At 36.6% G+C, this 19598-nt stretch overlaps 1 protein-coding gene across 2 annotated transcripts in view; it reads left to right on the forward strand.

Moving 5' to 3' along the window:
- LOC114463452 (plexin-A2-like) overlaps positions 1 to 19598 on the forward strand; it is a 123996-nt gene that overhangs the window by 85059 nt on the left and 19339 nt on the right. For both annotated transcript variants that reach the window (XM_028447005.1, XM_028447006.1), the window contains exons 13-22: positions 611 to 762; positions 1680 to 1797; positions 2361 to 2497; positions 4036 to 4203; positions 6697 to 6790; positions 10175 to 10414; positions 11621 to 11764; positions 13377 to 13611; positions 14962 to 15104; positions 15792 to 16060. In XM_028447005.1, the coding sequence (XP_028302806.1) occupies positions 611 to 762; positions 1680 to 1797; positions 2361 to 2497; positions 4036 to 4203; positions 6697 to 6790; positions 10175 to 10414; positions 11621 to 11764; positions 13377 to 13611; positions 14962 to 15104; positions 15792 to 16060 (1700 nt within the window). The remainder of the gene's footprint in view (positions 1 to 610; positions 763 to 1679; positions 1798 to 2360; positions 2498 to 4035; positions 4204 to 6696; positions 6791 to 10174; positions 10415 to 11620; positions 11765 to 13376; positions 13612 to 14961; positions 15105 to 15791; positions 16061 to 19598) is intronic.

A 19598-nucleotide genomic window follows, 5' to 3' on the forward strand; every position in this document is an offset into this window, starting at 1 on the left:
ATACGAGGCGATTAAACGGGTACTAAAAATGGAACTGCTCCGGGCATAGAACACATTTTGTATGTGTAGTTTTACATATATGACAATAAAGTATAATGTATATATTATATATTAAACCACAGTGTTTGTTTTACCTGTGAGGTAGTTTGCGAGGGAGGAGCTCACGTTCTTATATAGGGTAGGAGGAGCCAGGATTGTCAGGAGGAGGAGTTTCCGCTAGGTGACATCAAGTAGTGAGAAAAATCCAACTCGCCCGTTTGGAGCTGACTTTTAACAAAATGTGGACTAACAATGGAGGGAGGAAACAGAACTTTTTCAACTTTGGCCCTCTGAATGAGGCTAAAGGGATGTACAGTATATCACTGTAGCAAAACCATTAGAAAGAGATTTTTTCATAATACCGCCCCTTTAAAGCCTTAAAACGCCTCTAAAATAATAAAATTAAAGCCTTTATAAATTCTTTATTTGATGCAACAAATGGTAGAATTGTGCGCAATTATAATAAAAAATAGTAGCTACAGAAACTAGATTTGAAGTTTTAAAATCATCCAATGCACAATATATTGTATTACATGGTAAAAGTAGTATATTTCCTTTTCTCCTTGTATAGGTGACCCCAGTAGCAGGACCTCTAGAGGGGGGGACACTGGTCACCATCCAGGGCCTGAACCTGGGTTTGTCTTTCTCTGAGCTGGAGGATAACGTGGAGGTGGCAGGAATCCAGTGCAAACCAAAAGAGGAGGGATATCTCACCGCTGAACAGTAAGACCTGCCCCTCCCCTTTGTGTGTACACTATATTCCTCACACACACACACACACTCTGTCAATAATAAAACATAATATCTCCCCCTCTCACTCACACTGTCTCTGTCTCCTGCTTGTTGTGAGCAAGCCGGATATTCCCTGGTGTCACATCAGGTAGTCGGATTGTGTGTGTGGGGCTTTGCATTTCTTTGCTGCTGCAGTCGAAGCAAAAGGAAACGAGTGTCGTTATGAGGCGGCTCGCACAGCTGTAATTGAAATGCACTGCATGTCGCTGAGTGAAGGGACAATCTGTTAGCCATGTGTTTCTCCCACTCCCATGTAATGTGATTGGGCTCCGGCTGCAGGGACTTTATTTATATCCTTGAGGCAGGGTGGGGGGGGAGAAAGAAAGAAACATGCCAGCAGAAAATTGGAAAAGTCTTGTGATGTATGAAAGGAGGGGTCCTTATTGTATTGAAGATGTGCTGTGCACTCATGCAGCACACGCACTGCTTTAAAACATGGCACTACAACTGTTACGAGCACTCATTTCAGCATGAGGTCAGTAGCTTTAATGACTTATTCATGATGTCCTTTATCTTATCGACCTGACAGGCAAATACTGATCTATTGAAGAAGCCCATAAGTTGTCATGGTAACCAGAGGTAATGGTGGGTGGCAACTGTGTCAAAGTGGAGAAGGCTGCACTTTATCATTTGACTTATATTGCCGGAATAGGTTTCCCATTAGAAAGAAAGATGGCCATCTGTATTGACCCACGACTTCCATGAAAGCTGCGCTCAATCACGCTGACCAACAGAGGCCGACTTCCCCTAAACAAATGATGATACAGTGGAGTGACTGCGAGCATATGCTGGTGTTCGTGTTACACCAATAAATACATATATTTCTTTTTTCTTTTGTATCTCTGTAGGATTGTGTGTGAGATGGCAGCGGCTCCTGAAGGCAGTGAACCAGGCCCGGTTATGCTGTGTGTTGGTCAGTGTCGACCGGAGCTGCGCGCTCAGTCCTCACAGCTCTACTCCTTTGTGGTAATTCTGATGCTCAAACTATTTTCTTTTTTTTGGTTTTTTAAAACTATGGCTGTCAAACCATTAAAAAATGTACTTAAATCTACTTAAAGTTTTATACATAAAGCTGACATTACGTTACGTTGATACCTGTCATTAGCATGAATAAGGTTTCATGAAGGCTGTCATTAAGTGTCATTTGTCACCCTAACCCTAAGTTACCCTAACCCCACTAGATCCCTTAGATCCCTCTATCTAACCCTAAAAATGCCAACATAGCTCCAAAGATGTCATAATTTAGCGAATGACACCTTAATATTCCTAATAACAGACAATGACAGCAATTATATATAAAACTTTAGGTTGTTTTAGATTCTACTGTGAGGATATATTTTCTTAAAAAATATATCTTCGTTTCAATTCTGTAATTCTTTTATATCCTTTAAGTTACAATAAATATTTATTTGCCCTTGAGCAAATGCAGTATTATGCACATGTGCTATGATTTCTTACTTGTAGGTTTAATGGAACTTGTGCAAAAATTAGTATTTCCTTTGAATTTTCATTAAATGTGCTCTTCACAGACCCCTATAATGCTGGCACTGACACCAGACAGAGGGCCTGAATCTGGGGGCACCAAGGTCACTATTGTCGGGGATAATCTGGGTGCAGGCAGCACAGTAAATGTTTACTTTGGGAATCAAACCTGTGAACTGTACAGGTGAGTGATTGCGTTTATGCAGGTTTGTATATTTCAGATTGCTAGGACATTTGCCCTCCAGACAGTTGCTCACCCAAAAAGTAAAAAAGGACATTTGCCACCACCTACATATTGTACAAACTTGATTTTCCAGGTTATGGTGAGTAAATATTTTAGTCGATTTTAGCAGTGAGCTATTGTTCCCTTTTTCAAATGTTGTCATGGACAAATGACTTGTGGCCATTTGTCATACAGTTGAATTATTCCTTGATTACAGATTACTGGTGCTTTAATGTCTCAGATAAACTTATTACCTGTCAATGACTGTTCCGCTTAAAGAATGTTTTTGTTTATCAGCTCTAAAAGGGATCCTCCACTGTTTTTACAAATCTGGCCTAAACTCTTTGAAATGTACTTATTAGAAGATCTATGCCTAACAAAACGCAACGTATTCATTGAATTGCCTCTTAAAAATTAGACTACAGACTCCCACTCCTTTTGGGCGGGAGTCCTTCTATCCTCAGTCAGCCATGCATTTTTTAAGGGAGAGTAAAAGTCCATTAGGAGAGCTCTTCTTCTCTGCTTCATTGTCTACTACAAAACTGCAGAGTTGGAACTGTCCTCCCCTGTGGTCACAGATTTGTTTTTACCATCTTTTGGTAAAGAAAATAGGGTACCATTGGTATCTTTAAATTTTCCTGACTATTTAGAGCAACCAAAAGCAGCACAAGTTGTCATTTTGACTGTAAAAGCTGCTAAATGATTTAAAAAGCAGGTTGAATGCTTCACTCTAATAGAAAACAATGCGATGTTTACATGCAGTGGGGCCGTGTGACATCATCAATCACGTGATTTCAAGATGGTGGAACACATTGTCTGGTTGCTACACAACTTCAGTAGAACTCACATGATAACAACTAATGATCTTTAATAACTTAACAATCATCTTTAATTTTACAGTATAAGATCACTTTTTTTAATGACAATTATCCTCATTTGTATTAGTCATTTCCTAGTGAAAGGTGTCAAACTAGGCAAGGCAAGGCAAATGTATTTGTATAGCGCATTTCATACTCAAGGCAACTCAATGTGCTTTACATGATAAAACATTCAATTGTTTAAAATCAATAAGAACATTTCAAATCATCAGTAAAATCAATTAAAATCATCAGTAAAATCATCATGACATCAACAACATGACCAAAAATCTCTCTCTCAATCATATGCAGTAGAGGCAAAAAGTGCCTTTAACTTGGATTTAAAAATGTTCACATTAAAGGAAGCGGGTGTTCTCTTGGTATTTATAGATATCTATTTAAAGTTCTAATGCCTCTCGTAGATGCTGTCAGGTGGAAAAGAGGAAAAAGTTATCAGCTCAAGCCCTTTCTAGTTATTGCCATCAATCCCTGATGTGTCAGTAATGAGTAGGAGATTGAATAGAGTAATAAAGCCAGTTTCCTCCTGGTGATAATCACAAACTACAAGAAGTCAGGGATGTGCAGTGAGTAGACGGTTACAAAGTAAAGTATGTCTAATGAACTGTTCTGTGTTGATTCCAGGAGGACCATGTCAGAGATAGTGTGCTACTCTGCTCCATCACTGACTGGAGCAGGACACGTGCAGGTCCGTCTGAGCGTGGACCGCGCTAACGTCCCGGGAAGCCTCATGTTTGATTACATTGAAGACCCAACAGTCCAACGTATTGAGCCACTTTGGAGCATCACCAGGTAACTGCAAGCAGTAGAATGCTAGGAAAACATCGCCACTCCATCACGAGTAGCAATGCAAAAGTATTTAATCATACATGTTGATAAAGATCAACAGAATAAGACATATTTAATCAGCACAAAAAATGCTACCATGTGCAACTAATCTGAGATCAGAAGAGAAAAAGGAAATCTTTAGCTAGACTTCAGATGTGATGTTTTGAACAATATCATCATAGTTTAGACTTTTAGACTTGGCTTAGATAGTAGATAAATACAAATTGTAATATTGTTATATATTTTATAGATCTGTAGTGTACGCTATGGCCTACACTACATAATCCAAAAAAATATATTTTCCTTACAAGTTGATAAATTAATACTCAAAGTTTAAAATCCAAGTGGGTGTTACGCATAAATGTGATGTTTTAAAAGTTGAATTGTTTGATAATCGGGATGTAATGAAATTTTATGGCACAAAATTTCTGGAAGTAAAACAAAATGCGAGTTTCAAGAACGTGAAGGGATGCAATGACTTTTGACCCTCACGTAGTAGCTTATATGCCACAGTGTTTACAAGAGAACAGCGTAGGAGTAGGGGATTCTCCGTTGACTCACAAGTCGGTTGTGTGTAGTGATGCGCCGTAAAAAACAACCCAGCTGACACAGCAAGCCATCAAACACCGTGGTTGGGCGAGCGATTGCCTGGAAACAGGCCAAAGTGTCTGTAGAGCGGCCGTAATTCAACACATCTGAGCATTGAAGCTTCTTCTAAGCAGAGATTGAGAAGGATCAGGGTGAAAATAGTGAAAATAATGAAAAGCTCACGCTGTGTTGACACACAGATCCCTAGCATGAACTGGGCTTTAGAGTCTGTCAGCAGCACATTTTACTACGAGATCCTCTGCACTTCATTAAGACTGTACTTGGTTCTCTAAAGTAAAAGCAAGACCAAGTGGAGAAGACTGAGAAAGTAGCGATAACTACAGATGGCTGGACCTCACGTGCTACTCAAAGCTACATAACACGACCCACACTATTGAAACAATGGTGAAAAAAAACAAGATATGTGGTCCAAACATGAGCCATATTTGAACCACACACTGGCCAAAACACTGGTGTAGTACTGAAAGAGGAGCTAATGAATGAAATGTTCATAATATGAAGGCCCTAAGACAAAAGCTTTCAAAACGTTTGTTTGAGAAATGAAAAATAATTTAAAAAAACAGTTAGATTGGTACATTTCTTTTTGTTCTTTATTTGTGAAGCATAACACTCCCAGTCACTAGCTGTGTTTCCATTACCCTTGGAAATGTGCAAAATCTAAATAGCACAATAAAAACTGGTAATGTAAACACTTGAATTTGGAAAAAAAAAAATATTGAAACGTGTCGCAAAAGCGCCATGGTAAAACATTTTCCCCAAATACATGTCTGAGAACGTGACGTACCTGGTCACATGACCACTTCTTTCCGAGAAAACACCTCCTTAACATTATAAGGAGGTTTGGAGCATCCATCTTCCTGTTACGAGACGCCTGCCCTAAACAACGTTCAAAGCGCAATTATACTTTGTCGACATTAAGAAATATCACTTGTATTTTACGAAAATCTGTAATGGAAACACAGTGACTGTCTCCAAGTTTTGAAGTCAAATTGTTTTTAGCAACAAAGATCTGTATCAACAAATTTTTTATATCGTATCGTGAGCCTTTTATCATATTTCATATCGTATTGTATCATGAGTTGACTACTTCGTTACACTCGTTGATGATATTACCAAAGAATGAATGGAAGCTTACTTTTTACCTTTGTTTCAGTGAATTACCTCAGGTTTTATATTATAGTTTTGTAGAGAAGTCAAGAAAATCAATATTGGTTTCTAATCCAGGTTCAAATGGGAATACCAAGCACTGCATCCCAGCAGACTTAATTTAGGAGAAGCACTCTGGACCTCAGCCTAGTCACAGGATGAGCTTTGTGTGAAGCTGCAATCAAGCGTCTTCATCATGAATGTGCAACCCCACAAAGCCCTACAAGCTCCGCTAGCTTTTGAAGTGGAAGAAGAGAAGGATTGGCACTCTGTCAGGCTTATTACACTGGCCTTGTATTTTCAGATGAATTTTTCTTTTCCTCATTTGGCTCCTGTTTATCCCCCCTCTCTACGTCCTCTTTTCCTTCTCTCTGTTTTCACATTTGATCACTTTTTTGTGGCAAACACTGCAGCACAGGTTATACAAAGATTACAGGGTGTTTATTTTGATCACATTCAGCACAACTATGTAAATAAGCAGCACCTGTGTATTCATGCTCTGCCAATCTCACAGTCATGGACGAATATAAAACAGTAGCCAGCTGGTTCTCTACGTTTGATCTGTTTGCTCAATAACGAAGATGGAACTGCCCCGTCAGCCTTACCATCGCAACTGCAGCTGTTCTGACTTCTAAATGATGTGTCCACAGCTTTATGAAAGTCATTAAATAACCCCTTTTTTCTTATTCTCTTGTCAAACAGTGGACACACTACCCTCACGGTGACGGGAACCAACCTCGATGTGGTTCAAGAACCGAGAGTCAGAGTCAAATATGCTGGACGTGAATCAGTCAACGTGAGTGTAAACATGTCAAATATACATTAATTATGTTGTTCAAAGACATACTTTCAACATAGATGTGTTGAAGGCTGGAGAGGTTGCCCCGGACCATTATGTCGATCATCATTTTGTGCCATTTTTAATTTGAAAATAACTTCTCTTTCCTGGATATGTTCACTGAACTTCACTCAAAAAACCAGACTTTTAATTACTAGTACATCAGCCTAGGTGAAAAAAAAAAAAAAACTAAAAACAAAGAAAAATACACAATACAAGGAAAATTAGACCATATTCAGCCACTGAAATCATATTATTGCTTACAATATCAAGCTTTTCACTTTTTTCAAGTATTACATCATATTTTACGGTTTTAATCAGTAGTATTTTACTTCCATTCTTAATTAATTAATTATTTAGATTATTGGTGTTTTCTTGCATTTTAACAACCATAGTATTTAACATGTGTGTATATAGCATTTATTTGTCAAGTTTTAACAAAGGAATAAATCCAATATCTATTTATATTATTATTATTATTCTTTGTACCTACATGTTTTTAACTAAATCAGATTCTAACTTAAACCCATTTGAAACTGTTTTGAACCAAGGCATTTTTAAGCAATGTAAGTCATTCTAGTCTATATTTCAAATAATCAACTTTGTTTTAACTCAACTCTATAAACATTCCTTGTACTTCTCATTTGCCTATTTACCAATGAATAAAATGTCAAGCTTTACAAATAATTTGCTTAAATGCGCAACAAATTCATTAAACTTAAGTACTTATGCTCAATAATGTTAAAGTTTCCAGAGTGCTTTTGAATGCACGATTCGAGCAACAGCAGTTTTCTATAAAACCCGTGGTTATAATGTGAAGCGCTTACCAGCTGTTCCATGTGTTCAGTCCCAGTTAAGGAGAAAAGCCTATTTCCACTGTAGCTGCTAAAGCAAGGACTCCCATTGTCCCAGTTCACAAGGTTAGTGTCATTAAAAGAACCAGGTGTGCACACTCAGTGGGAGGAGACTTCCACCTGGCCCCTCCCACTGCTAAGCAGGATGGAGGGATGGATGGAGGGTGGCAGTTTGGCAGAAAACAGACTAATAAATACGTTTTAACGTGATTGATGGTCTGGATTTGTCTAAAGTGCTCCGGAAAAGATCCAGTTTTGACCTGTCGCATTTTTTTTATTTATTTCAATTTATTTGTTTCAGTCTAACAGAAATCTTCATCATGAAGCACAATTTAAAAATATAATATAACAAGACTGAAACAAGCAGAAGTAAAATGCTTATATATCAAAATAAATCATATACAAGTTACCTTTTTCAGATAATACAAAACCAAAAAGTAAAAAATAGAAGCATGTAACAAATTACACTTCATGACCCTTACAAACATATTTCTACTGCTTTTGATAACTTTATAAAACAATATTGTGACATTTTCTTTTTGAAACAATAAAAACAAAAAGGAAAAATAAGAAAGGAAAAGAAAAAAAAAAGAAAATAGTGTCGATCGTTTTTATTTCTATATCAACATTATTTGATAAATGAGCAGTAATTGTAGTCAGTAGCCACCAACCTGCAATATACCAGGCACCTTATTTGTTTATTTTGTATTCTCTATATTTTGTATTTATGTTTTATCTTGAACCTGTTTGCTCCTGGAATTCTAATTTCCTTGATGGAGCCTTCCCAAGGGATCAATATCCATCTATCTATCTATCTATCTATCTATCTATCTATCTATCTATCTATCTATCTATCTATCTATCTATCTATCTATCTATCTATCTATTTAAGCCCCAACTGGCAGAATTTTAATTTGAGTGGAGCTTTGTTTGATGCAAACCTAGAATCTGAGCCAATTTAATTAAAACTGCTGCTCCATGGTGACACTGGCAGCACTTAGATCTCAGCAGATCTCAGAGTTAAACTTTAAATTCTCTGTAATCCTGCTGGAATGAACAAGGTCTGTCTTTTCTGATACAGATTTTAAAAAAATGAACTAAACTGTTTGGACATTTTTTTAAATGTTTCTTCAAAAAGTACAAAAGACAATTCAACCTCCTGCTCGGGGTTGTTTAGAGTATTTATTTTTTCAATAAGCAGTATAACATTAGTGACTTAACAGTATTAGCATAAATCAAACACCTTTGAGAATCTGGTTTATTTAACTCTTGTAATTTATAGAAAAGTTTAGTATTACAAGTTTAGGAATTTATTAGGAGAAGTAATTAAACCTTTCCATTGGTGGTCAGGTCTTTTAACACATTTTATTCATGGGGTCAATCTGACCCTCGAGATATTTGCCGCCAGTAAAATGATTTTCAGAAAATTATTGATAAAGTTTTTGTGTCAGACACTTTGTTTATTTGTTGAATACATAAATAAACCCTTGATAATGAAACGTTGACCTGTTCTCTAGCGCCACCATCAGACTAAAACTTTTACATTAGAATAAATTGATCTTGAATAGTTTTCATCCAAATCTTCTCAAATTTACTGACATTATTAATGACCACAAGAAGATGAACCTTTGATTGTAAACATTGTGATGTATTTTGTTGGGCGGAGCTTAGCCTGGAGGCAAACCCCCATAGATCGATATAATCACTAGATGACTTACCCGAGCTGTTAGACAATGGGGAGCGACGTAGCAACATGACGGCCATCTTACCTCAGACTCATTACATCAATGTCAATGGTGCATGTACTATTTAAATAACCTTAACTTGCTCATTTTTCAACCAATTCTCAAACGGCAAGCGGCAATTTCAACATGTACAAGCATCCTGTCTCATACCTATGTATAATAAGGTTTGTAATAGGGCAAAAAATCCATCAATATTTCATTGAGTTAAGGGTATTTTTGTTTAAGCGGATCAATCAACTTCCAACAGCTACCGTAGAGTGCGTCAGAATGTCAGAACATCAGTTGTCTGAGGCAAGATGGCCGCCGTTGAGCTACGCTGGTGAATCCCGCTTGCGTCATCTAGTGTTAATATATACATATCTATGCTTTAGCCAGTGGCGTTTCCTGTTTTTGCCTCTGAGTGACGTGGGCCATTAAGGGGTCTATTGGTTGTGACGATGATGTGATTTTTCCTACAGCGCCACCATCAGGTCAAACTTTCAGTTTTAGAGTTAGTGAATCTTGAAAATCTTTCATCCAAATGTTTTTTTAATTTGTGGTGCACATTCATGACTCTCACTAAATGACATTGATTATAGTTGGTGACCCCCTCTTTCCCCTCATAAACATTTTTATTTACTTATCTAGTCATTTATTGTTTTTTGAATGATAAACATTGAATGGGGTCAAAGTGACCCCAAGGATGATATAAGGGTTAAGGGGAGCAGTGATACGTAGTGAACAGTGTCCTCTCTCACCTGTAGGTGTGTAAAGTGGTGAACATGACGACCATCAGCTGCTTCGCTCCGTCGCTGAAAGCAGAGTACGCTACAGACCATGAGACGATAAAACACGTGGACGAGTTTGGTTTTGTCTTCAACAACGTCCAGGCCCTGCTCACCTACAGCAACACCAGCTTTGTTTACTATCCCAATCCTTACTTAGAGCCGCTCAGCCTGTCTGGTGTTCTGGAGCAGAAACCTGGAGCTCCCATCATACTTAAAGTAAGACGACTCACCCCATCTGTTATTTTAATTTGAAAGTGTCTATTCGTACGGACAACCCCCAGTGTTATTGGTATTACGGGTTACGGTTAGGGTTAAGGGTAAGGTTAGCGTTAGGGTTAGAATTAGGGTTAGGTTTAGTCTTAGTCACGTGACCTAAACTGGCCAATGAGGGGCGCTGCGTACGGATAGAATGTTGGTACTGTATATTGATACGGCTACGTATGGATAGCCACTGCCTTTTCATTTACACTTTAGACAATAACATGAAATGAAGGGCAGCCATTGCTGAGTCACTTAGATTGTACTTTATTAATGCCACAACAAGGAAATTCCCTTGTTACAGCAGCGAAAGGAAAGGAGTACACAAAACCAATTTGAAAATATACAAAATACTATATATATATATATATATATATATATAAACTCAAATATTTTAACAATACATAATAAACCTATGAATGAGGTACGAGATATGCAAATGAGTATGGTGGAAAATAAATTATGTACTTATTAATATGTAATATTAAACAGGATTTAGTTTTATTCATAGTCTTTCGACTAAAGTGCAACTTAGTTTTAGTCAAAATGTATTCATCAAAAGTATTTCAGCTATAGTATATCTATATATATAGATCTATATATATATTTATATATATATATATATATATATATATATATATATACAGTTTTGATGTACCGCAAATCAATGTGTAAGACCACATGATCACATGAGTTCTGATTAGATTTTGTCAAATGTGATGAAATTATAGTTTTGTTTTTATTAGTCGAAGTAAATATCAATATATTTTGATATGCATGTGTTTTCTTTTTTAATTAGTTACAGTCATAGTTTTGATCACTTAAAAAAATGTAGTCAACGAAAACTATGGTGAAACTTTTTAGTGAACAAAATGAACACTGATGTGAACTAGTAAATGCAAAAACATATGTGGCAAGTGTGGGTTTTTCAAAATGTGATATAATCAAATATAATACAAATCTTCTAAAAAAAAAAATAAAACAAAAAACGTTCTTGAAAGGTGTTCTCAGTCAGCATAAATCATATATCTGTCATGGAACCACTGTTTTTCTTAAAATTTTATTTATTTTTTTCTAAGTACAGTATGTGCGCATGCAAAAATTATGTACTATAATTTAGTTATTATTGTACGGTGACTATTTGATGCTGGACGTCTATTGCAGGGCCGTAATCTGGTGCCATCTGCGTCCAGTGGAGCCAGGCTGAACTACACGGTGCTGATTGGAGACGCACCCTGTTCCCTCACTGTGTCTGACACACAGTTACTCTGTGAGCCCCCAAACCTCACTGGACAGCACAAAGTTCTGGTCAGTCACACTATTCCAACTTTCTATCAGCTTGTTGGTCTATCTATCCGTGTTCTTGCTCGTCTTTCAGGGTAAATTGGGTTGTCACTGCTTCATTGTGAGTCAAAAGCAGGATTTCAGTCAGTGTCTGGATTTCTGTCATTGTTTTTCATGGTCTCGTAGGTTATTGATTTTTTTTTTTTTTAGCACATTGGGCTCTGGAATAATTTGCTGTGCTTGTGAAGAATAAAAAGACAGAATTTTTTAACAACATAGCAAAATATGAAATCCTAAATCCGGCCCTTCAGGGCATTCGATTCAGCCCACAGGAGAACGCGAAAATGACAGAGAAAACATGAATCATTGTGTAAATTACCAAATAATTCAGTTGTAAATTGTTATTGAAAGAACTCTAAATTTCTCCAAAAGCCATGCAATTTTTTCTCTCAAATTATTCCACAAAATCACCCTAAATTAAATAAAAATTGGTCAAAAAATAAACAAATCAAAAGACATTTAATCTGTCACTTATTGAGTAGCTATTGATGATGCCTTCCATATTTTATGTCTGATTCATAACTGGAAGTGAAAACTTGGGCACATTAATGTTGAAATTGTTCGTTTTTCCATCTAAAACCTGTGGCCCGCTTGTGATCGAATTGGTCTGTATTTGGCACTTGAACTAAAATGAGTTGGACACCTCTGTCCTAAAGGTTACATAATAATAAAGTTATTCGATGACATAAAAATACATATTTTCCTATTGTTCAGCAAGGTTTGTGTTCTGGGCCATTTTATTCAAATGCAGCTGCTAATTTTACAACTAAATGATTTTGAAAAAATGGATAACAATAGTGATCCTCACTATTGTTATCCGTTTTTTCTTCCGTCTGCGTTAACTCCTCCTACACCATTTAACTAAGCTATCAAAAAATTCAGAATGTTCCCGAGAATTTTATGCTAGTACTTTTATCATTTGTAACTTTTAAAATTTTTGACTTATTACATTTTTTATTTCCTATCCATTTCTATTGGAAATTTCAGCTTTTTCAACTTTCAAGCCCTTCATCTCCAGCCTTTCTTCAACTCATTTCAACCTTTTTTCAACTCATTCCAATTTTTTCAAAGAATTTCAACTTTTTTCAAAATTTTTCAAAGAATTTCAACTTTTTTTTTATAACCCATTTCACCTTTTTTCAACCTTATTGCTAATAATCAGCTATTGCTAGGTGAATGCTTAGCTAATGCTAGGTGAATGCTTAGCTAATGCTAGGTTAATGCTATTGCTAGATTGATGCTAATGATATGCTAATGCTATTGATTGGTGAATGCTAGTGCGAGGCTAATGCTGTTAGGCTAATGCTATTGCTAGGATAATGCTAATGCTAAACTAATGCTTATGCTAATCAATACTAATGTTAGGCTAATGCTATTGCTAGAATAATGCTAATGCTAAACTAATGCTTATGCTAATCAATACTAATGTTAGCTAATGCTAAGCTAATACAGTGCAATGCGGGCCAGCACCTGCATATTCACTGGCATTTTCTTCAGGAAATGCAAATATTCTAATTACAATATTTGTATGTGATTAAAGCACATTTAACCCTGTACTGGCATCACTTTGATTAAGGTGCAAGTTGGAGGGCTCCACATCTCTCCTGGGGAAGTCCACATCAGGTCTGACAGCCTGCTGACCCTCCCTGCTATCCTCAGCATCACAGCTGGTGGAGGTCTACTACTGATCATAGTGGTCATAGTCCTGCTGGCCTACAGAAGGAAATCCCATGAAAACGACCTGACACTAAAACGCTTGCAGATGCAGATGGACAATCTAGAGTCCAGAGTGGCTCTGGAGTGTAAGGAGGGTGAGTTTTGAAGTTTTATATAACTGTGTTGATTGCTTTATTTTAGTGGTGGAACTCGATGAAAAACAATAATCGAATTAATAAGAGACTTTGTAGTTAATTCATCTCAATATTTGACACAAGAAGCAACATTTTTCAGTTTAAACGGAATTTGGTATATGACTGAATCAATGAAAACAATAAATAAGCTTGAATAACAAAATGTTGTTTATTATTTCTATCAATGAGTGCTAACATAATATATAAATATTAATAAAGAATATTACGATTGTTCACAAAGCACAAACTTTAATTTAAGTAAGCTACTGTATATTCACGTTTTTCCTGATTTTTTGTATACTTTCTAAAATAACATTTTTAAAAAAACAGCACTTAGAAGAGAACATTCAAAGGCAAGACAAGGCAAGGCAAATGTATTTTTATTTGTGTATTTCATACACAAGGCAACTCAATGTGCTTTACGTGATCAAAAACTGCAACGGAAAACATTCAACAGCTTAAAATCAATAGGAACAATAAAATTGGCAGCAAAAAACATTTAAAATCCTCAACAAACACATTACATCAACAACAACATGACCAAAATTCTCCCTCTCAATCATACGCAGTAGAGAAGCCACACAACACCTCTATGGGACCATAGTCAGTTGTAGATATAGTTGTGTGTCATCTGTGTAGCTCTGATAATCAACCTTACAGTTCTGTAAATGTTGTCCTAAAGAAAGCATATAATGGCTAAACAGAAGGGGTCCAAGAACAGAGCCCTGAGGAACCCCACAGGACATGGGTAATCGGTCACATTCGAAGATTCTATTGCTTACAAAAATAACTTTGCTCCTCCAAGTAGCACTTTTCCATTTAGTACAACCCATGTTTGCAACCTGTGCAACAAAATTGTCTGGTCCACAGTGTCAAATGCAGCACTTATATCCAATAGAATGAGAACATTTACTTTTCCTGAATCAGTGTTCAACCTATTTATTCTCGAGAAGTGGAAAAACAGTTGGAATATCCGAGCCATGAAAAAAATAGGCCTGTGCATCAGTATTACGGGTATACCGGGAACTCATGCAATGTGCGTTTTTTTTTTAAAATTAATTAATCACAATTATTTAATAATAATTTAGGCGAGCAGAGTATTTAGTTCTGGTTTACATGTTCTCCACCATCAGCTAATGTTAATTTGTGTCATCCAGCTGTAATTCACTGGCAACTTTTTGACTCCTGCATTTTGTTTCTGTGTAGAAGTTGCGTGATCTTACAGAACTGAAAGGATTACTTGGACTTGTGTGTGTTTTCTTTTAATTCAATTATTGCGACTAAAACACTGCTTTCCTTTGTCTTATGCAGCTTTTGCAGAACTGCAGACAGACATTAATGAGTTAACCAGTGACCTGGACAGAGCGGGCATTCCCTACTTGGACTATCGAACCTATTCCATGAGGGTCTTGTTTCCAGGCATCGACGATCACCCTGTGCTCAGAGACTTAGAGGTGAGGGGGTGTACATGGGGCTTTGAACCACTTCAATGTCATTTTAGACATTTTTGGTAACATCACAACCTTTGTGGAGGCGCTGGGCTCCAAGCTCATTAGATTTTGTCTATTTGGATCCATCATTTAAAGCTGTGTGTCTTAATGTTTCTTATTTTTACATCCGATATTTTGTTAATTACAGTTGATATTTTTGTCTGTTCTGTATATGTATTTTGTTGTTGTCTCTGTGGACCCCAGGAAGACTAGCTTGTTACTAAGATACCAGCTAATGGGGATCCTTAAAAGGAACATTAAAACATAAAAACACAAAGACATAGTGTAGGCCTCATCTCAAGAACTCTAAAAGTAGAAATGAAAAAAAAAAAACAAGCATTTTTTTGCGCTTTTTTTTTACTTACTGTAGTTTCACTGTTTTTCCAAATATTTCTATTAATCATTTGACCAAAGGTTTTTACCCTTCCATTGGTCATATTAGTAATTATAATAAAATATGATTAGTGCATGGATGCAAGGTCACAACACTATTGATTGGTCAATCATGGAACCTCAAGCAATTATTGTCATGGAAAACAAAGAAAGATATACACCCTAAAACCTGTGACTCAGATTTTAATTTATGGATTTCTGGCAGTTTTAATCAATGTCATGACTCATCCAATAGTATCTAATGTGTGTGTTGTGTAGCTGCCAGGGAATGGCCAGGCCCGGGTGGAGAAAGCCTTGAAGCAGTTTGCTCAGCTTGTGAATAACAAGCTTTTCCTGCTGACCTTCATCCGAACACTGGAGCTGCAGCGCTCCTTCTCCATGCGTGACCGCGGCTACATGGCGTCGCTCATCATGACCGCCTTGCAGGGAAGGCTGGAGTACGCCACGGACATTCTTAAACACCTACTGTCGGATCTCATAGAGCGGAACCTGGAGAGCAAGAACCATCCCAAACTACTTTTACGCAGGTAATCAAAAATAAATGAATAATTACAGGGTAAAACAAAATCTAACCAATAAAAACGTTCTAAATTGAAGTGCATCTCATGCTGTTTTTAGAGATTAAATAGAGCAGGAGGTCTGCTGTCAGGGGTGGACTGGGATAAAAATTCCACCCTGGCATTTTCTGTCCTGACCAGCCCACTACATTATCAGCATTATTAAGTCAGTGATGCTCAACATGTGGCTTTTTATGTCTTAATTTCATATATTATTCCTGTAGAAAACCTTAAAAGGGGGAAACTTTTTAACCCATTTTTACCAATTTTCTTTGACCATTTTGCAACTTCCTTTGTTTCATTTTTGCCCCTATTTTGACACTTTTTTGAGACTCTAGCTACCTTTTGCCAATAAATGTCCCTTTTTCCATTTTTGCAAGTTGATTTTAACAATTTTTTGTCCTTTCCTTAATTTTTTTGGCCACTGTTTCATCCAAATAAGCTAACTTTTGCTCAATAAATACTACATTTTTTTTGTTCCACATTTTGTCATTTTGAACACTATTGTTTGCCACATTTTGTCCATTTAAGCTATCCTTTCCCATTACATACCACCTGGTTCCTCTTTATTTGCCAATTTCTTTTGGCCCATTCTTGGCCACCTGTTACCATATCTGCCTCCACTCGCTTGTCAAAAAAAAAACACCAGACCGGACCGGCGAACTTTGGATCGACAGCCCACTGGGATGTGGCCAAATGGCCAGTCCACCACTGTCTGCAACCTAAGGGTATTAATGATTAATAACATTGGCACCAAATACAATCAAACCTGAAAATGAATGACATTGTTCAATAACTCTGCCACCTTCCTACTTCACCTCCTGCAACATCTACAGACCATCAACTTTCCTTGCACTTGTGGTTAACCTTAAGTTTTTTTAATTGTGTGGGGGACAGATTCACTCATTCACTGTCAGCCCTTTTCAGAGCAGCCAACCCCATGTTGCCAGGCGTTTTAGACGATTTTTACTGATTTTTTAAGACTCACAGAATATTTTGTCCTATGACAATCTGAAACCAGTAATCCGTAATCAGCAGTTGAAAAGAGTTTCACACAAATCGCCAGTTTGTGACAAAAAGCTGCGAAAAATGGCTTTTTCTGAAAAAAAAAAACCTATTAGTGACTTTGAAGCATTTTTTTTTTCTTGCTTTAGTGACACCTCAACATTAGTTTCCTACTATAAACTACAACTGATGTTACAAAAGAGCAAAAAAACATCATCACAGACACTTCTCACCGCGGTCATCACATGTTCACCCTCAGAAAGGCGATACAGGACAATCAGATTACGTACCATCAGACTCATAAACACTTTCTTCCCAAAAGCCACCAGTCATTAAACAATAAACACACACCATAGACACCAGCATCACCACTTATACTGTATAATGGATAATTAAATACTGTCTCTTTTTGAATTTGTGTATTCTTCAATATTTTATACCATGCACTTCTATACTGATGAACTTTTTATACCTTATGCACTTTTATTCTGATTAACTTTTATTCTGATTAACTTTTATTCTGATGAACCTTTAATTCTGACAGATTTTTACCGTACCTTATGTTGTTTTTTTATGATAACTGTGTCTGTCCTGGTTTGAATCTTTAAGTGTACTTGAATGTTGTGGCGGGTGCATGTGCAATTTTGTTGTACTTCGTACAATGACAATAAAAATGATTCTATTCTATTCTATTTAATTTCAAATTGTTGAAAGAACTCTCAATTCTCCCAAAATCTGGCAAATTTTCCTCAAATTACTCCACGTAATTTAACTAAAATTTGTAAAATCATGGAACTTTATGTGAAGATCCTGCAGGGACTGATGATACTCAAATACTTCATTTATTTATCATGTATTTGTGGAAGTGCAAACCAGAGCACAATGTTGAATTTTTAATGAAAATCTATGGCCCACTTAAACTCAAACTGGTCCGTATTTGGCCCCTGAACTAAAATGAGTTTGACACCCCTGAAATATGGTACATTAACTAAAAAAAATCTTTACGTAACATTATTCAATATAATTTCAACTGTATAGAATTGTAGACACTATATTGTCTTCATTGAGAAGGCAAAATGGTTCCTTTGAGAGTAAAAGGTTGCAAACCGCTGTAATAGAGTAAAATTGTTGGACGAAGCATAAACGAAACCTAACCAATGCTGAGCATCAAAACCTTTAATAAAACCTATTCTCCCTGTGCATGGAGGATTTATATTCAGTTTCAGTCCTGATCGTTCCTTATCAACACTATTTGTCAGCTAGCATGGATCATTCCTCCACTATCTGTCCTTTCCAGCCCAGTTCATCCAGTGGTTGGGTTCCTGGGCCAGTAAAGAAAAAAGTCTAACCCTGTTCAGGTTGGTTTTGTGCAACGGTGTGAGACATTCATTCTGACTATGGGTAAAGACGGTGTGAGCAGACAGGTGAGAGACAGCAGTAACAGTGAGTGGGAAGGCCTGGCAGAGGAAGAGACTCTAATAAAGGAGACTGACTGAGTGCTGTGGCTGAAGCAGAGTTGTCAGGACCACTTATCTTCCTCGTGCCCCTCATGAAACATTCAGCTGTAGCTCACGTTTAAACCCCTCCTCCTCACTTTTCTATATTCTCTCACTCTTTCCTCCACCTCTGGTTATCTGCCCTTTGTTTTCCAAGGCTGACATCAGCCTACTGAATGTTTCATGAGGATTCCTTTTCTTTTTTTTTTAATAAAGACATCTCTCTCATTGTGAGGCACACTCATTTCATATTAAAGCTGGTAAACAAGTACGTGTTACGAGCACTAGTAATAGCGGTGCTGTTGATCTAATAATCTAAAGGCCTACTGCAGTGAGTCCCAAGTTTTATTGGATCGTGACCCCATTGTGATGACAACAATTTCTGTTGTTTGTTATAATGTATTAAAAAATCAAGTGTAGCCAGTATTAGTGACTGCATTTTATTATTATCATTATCATTATTATTATTATTAATAACTAGATTTAAGTATAGAATACAGTTGTTTAGGATTGTGTATTGTTTTAGTTTGAAAAAGTATAGTTTAGTGTCACTGATTGATCATAAAAACGCTGTAAAATACACAATATGAGTCAGGCAGTAGGGTTAAGCAATTTTGTCTAAAAAAAAAAAATCAGATTTTTTAAAGAAAAATTTGAGTTTCGATTTGATTTTTGATTTTTTTTTTTTTCAATGCACCTAAAAATGACTGCAGACATCAGATATATTGTCAAAAGTGAAACTTTACTGCTGTGATTGTCCTCAAGAGTTAAAATGCATAGAAACAATCCCAAAATAAGAATTAAATGAGGTTTTGTCATTCAACTATTTCAAGCTTTAACCAGGTTTAAGCAAAAATGCAACAGCAACTTCACAGTAGATTCAATTTTCTGATTAAGAAATCAGATAACTACATATTTTATAACATATAACATTACAATTAAAAAAATATTAAACTCTTCCCTTAGCATCTCAGCATAGTGTGAATAAAAAATTAATTCACACACAT

The sequence above is a fragment of the Gouania willdenowi genome, chromosome 5 (assembly GCF_900634775.1).
Source record: "Gouania willdenowi chromosome 5, fGouWil2.1, whole genome shotgun sequence".
NCBI lineage: Eukaryota > Metazoa > Chordata > Actinopteri > Blenniiformes > Gobiesocidae > Gouania > Gouania willdenowi.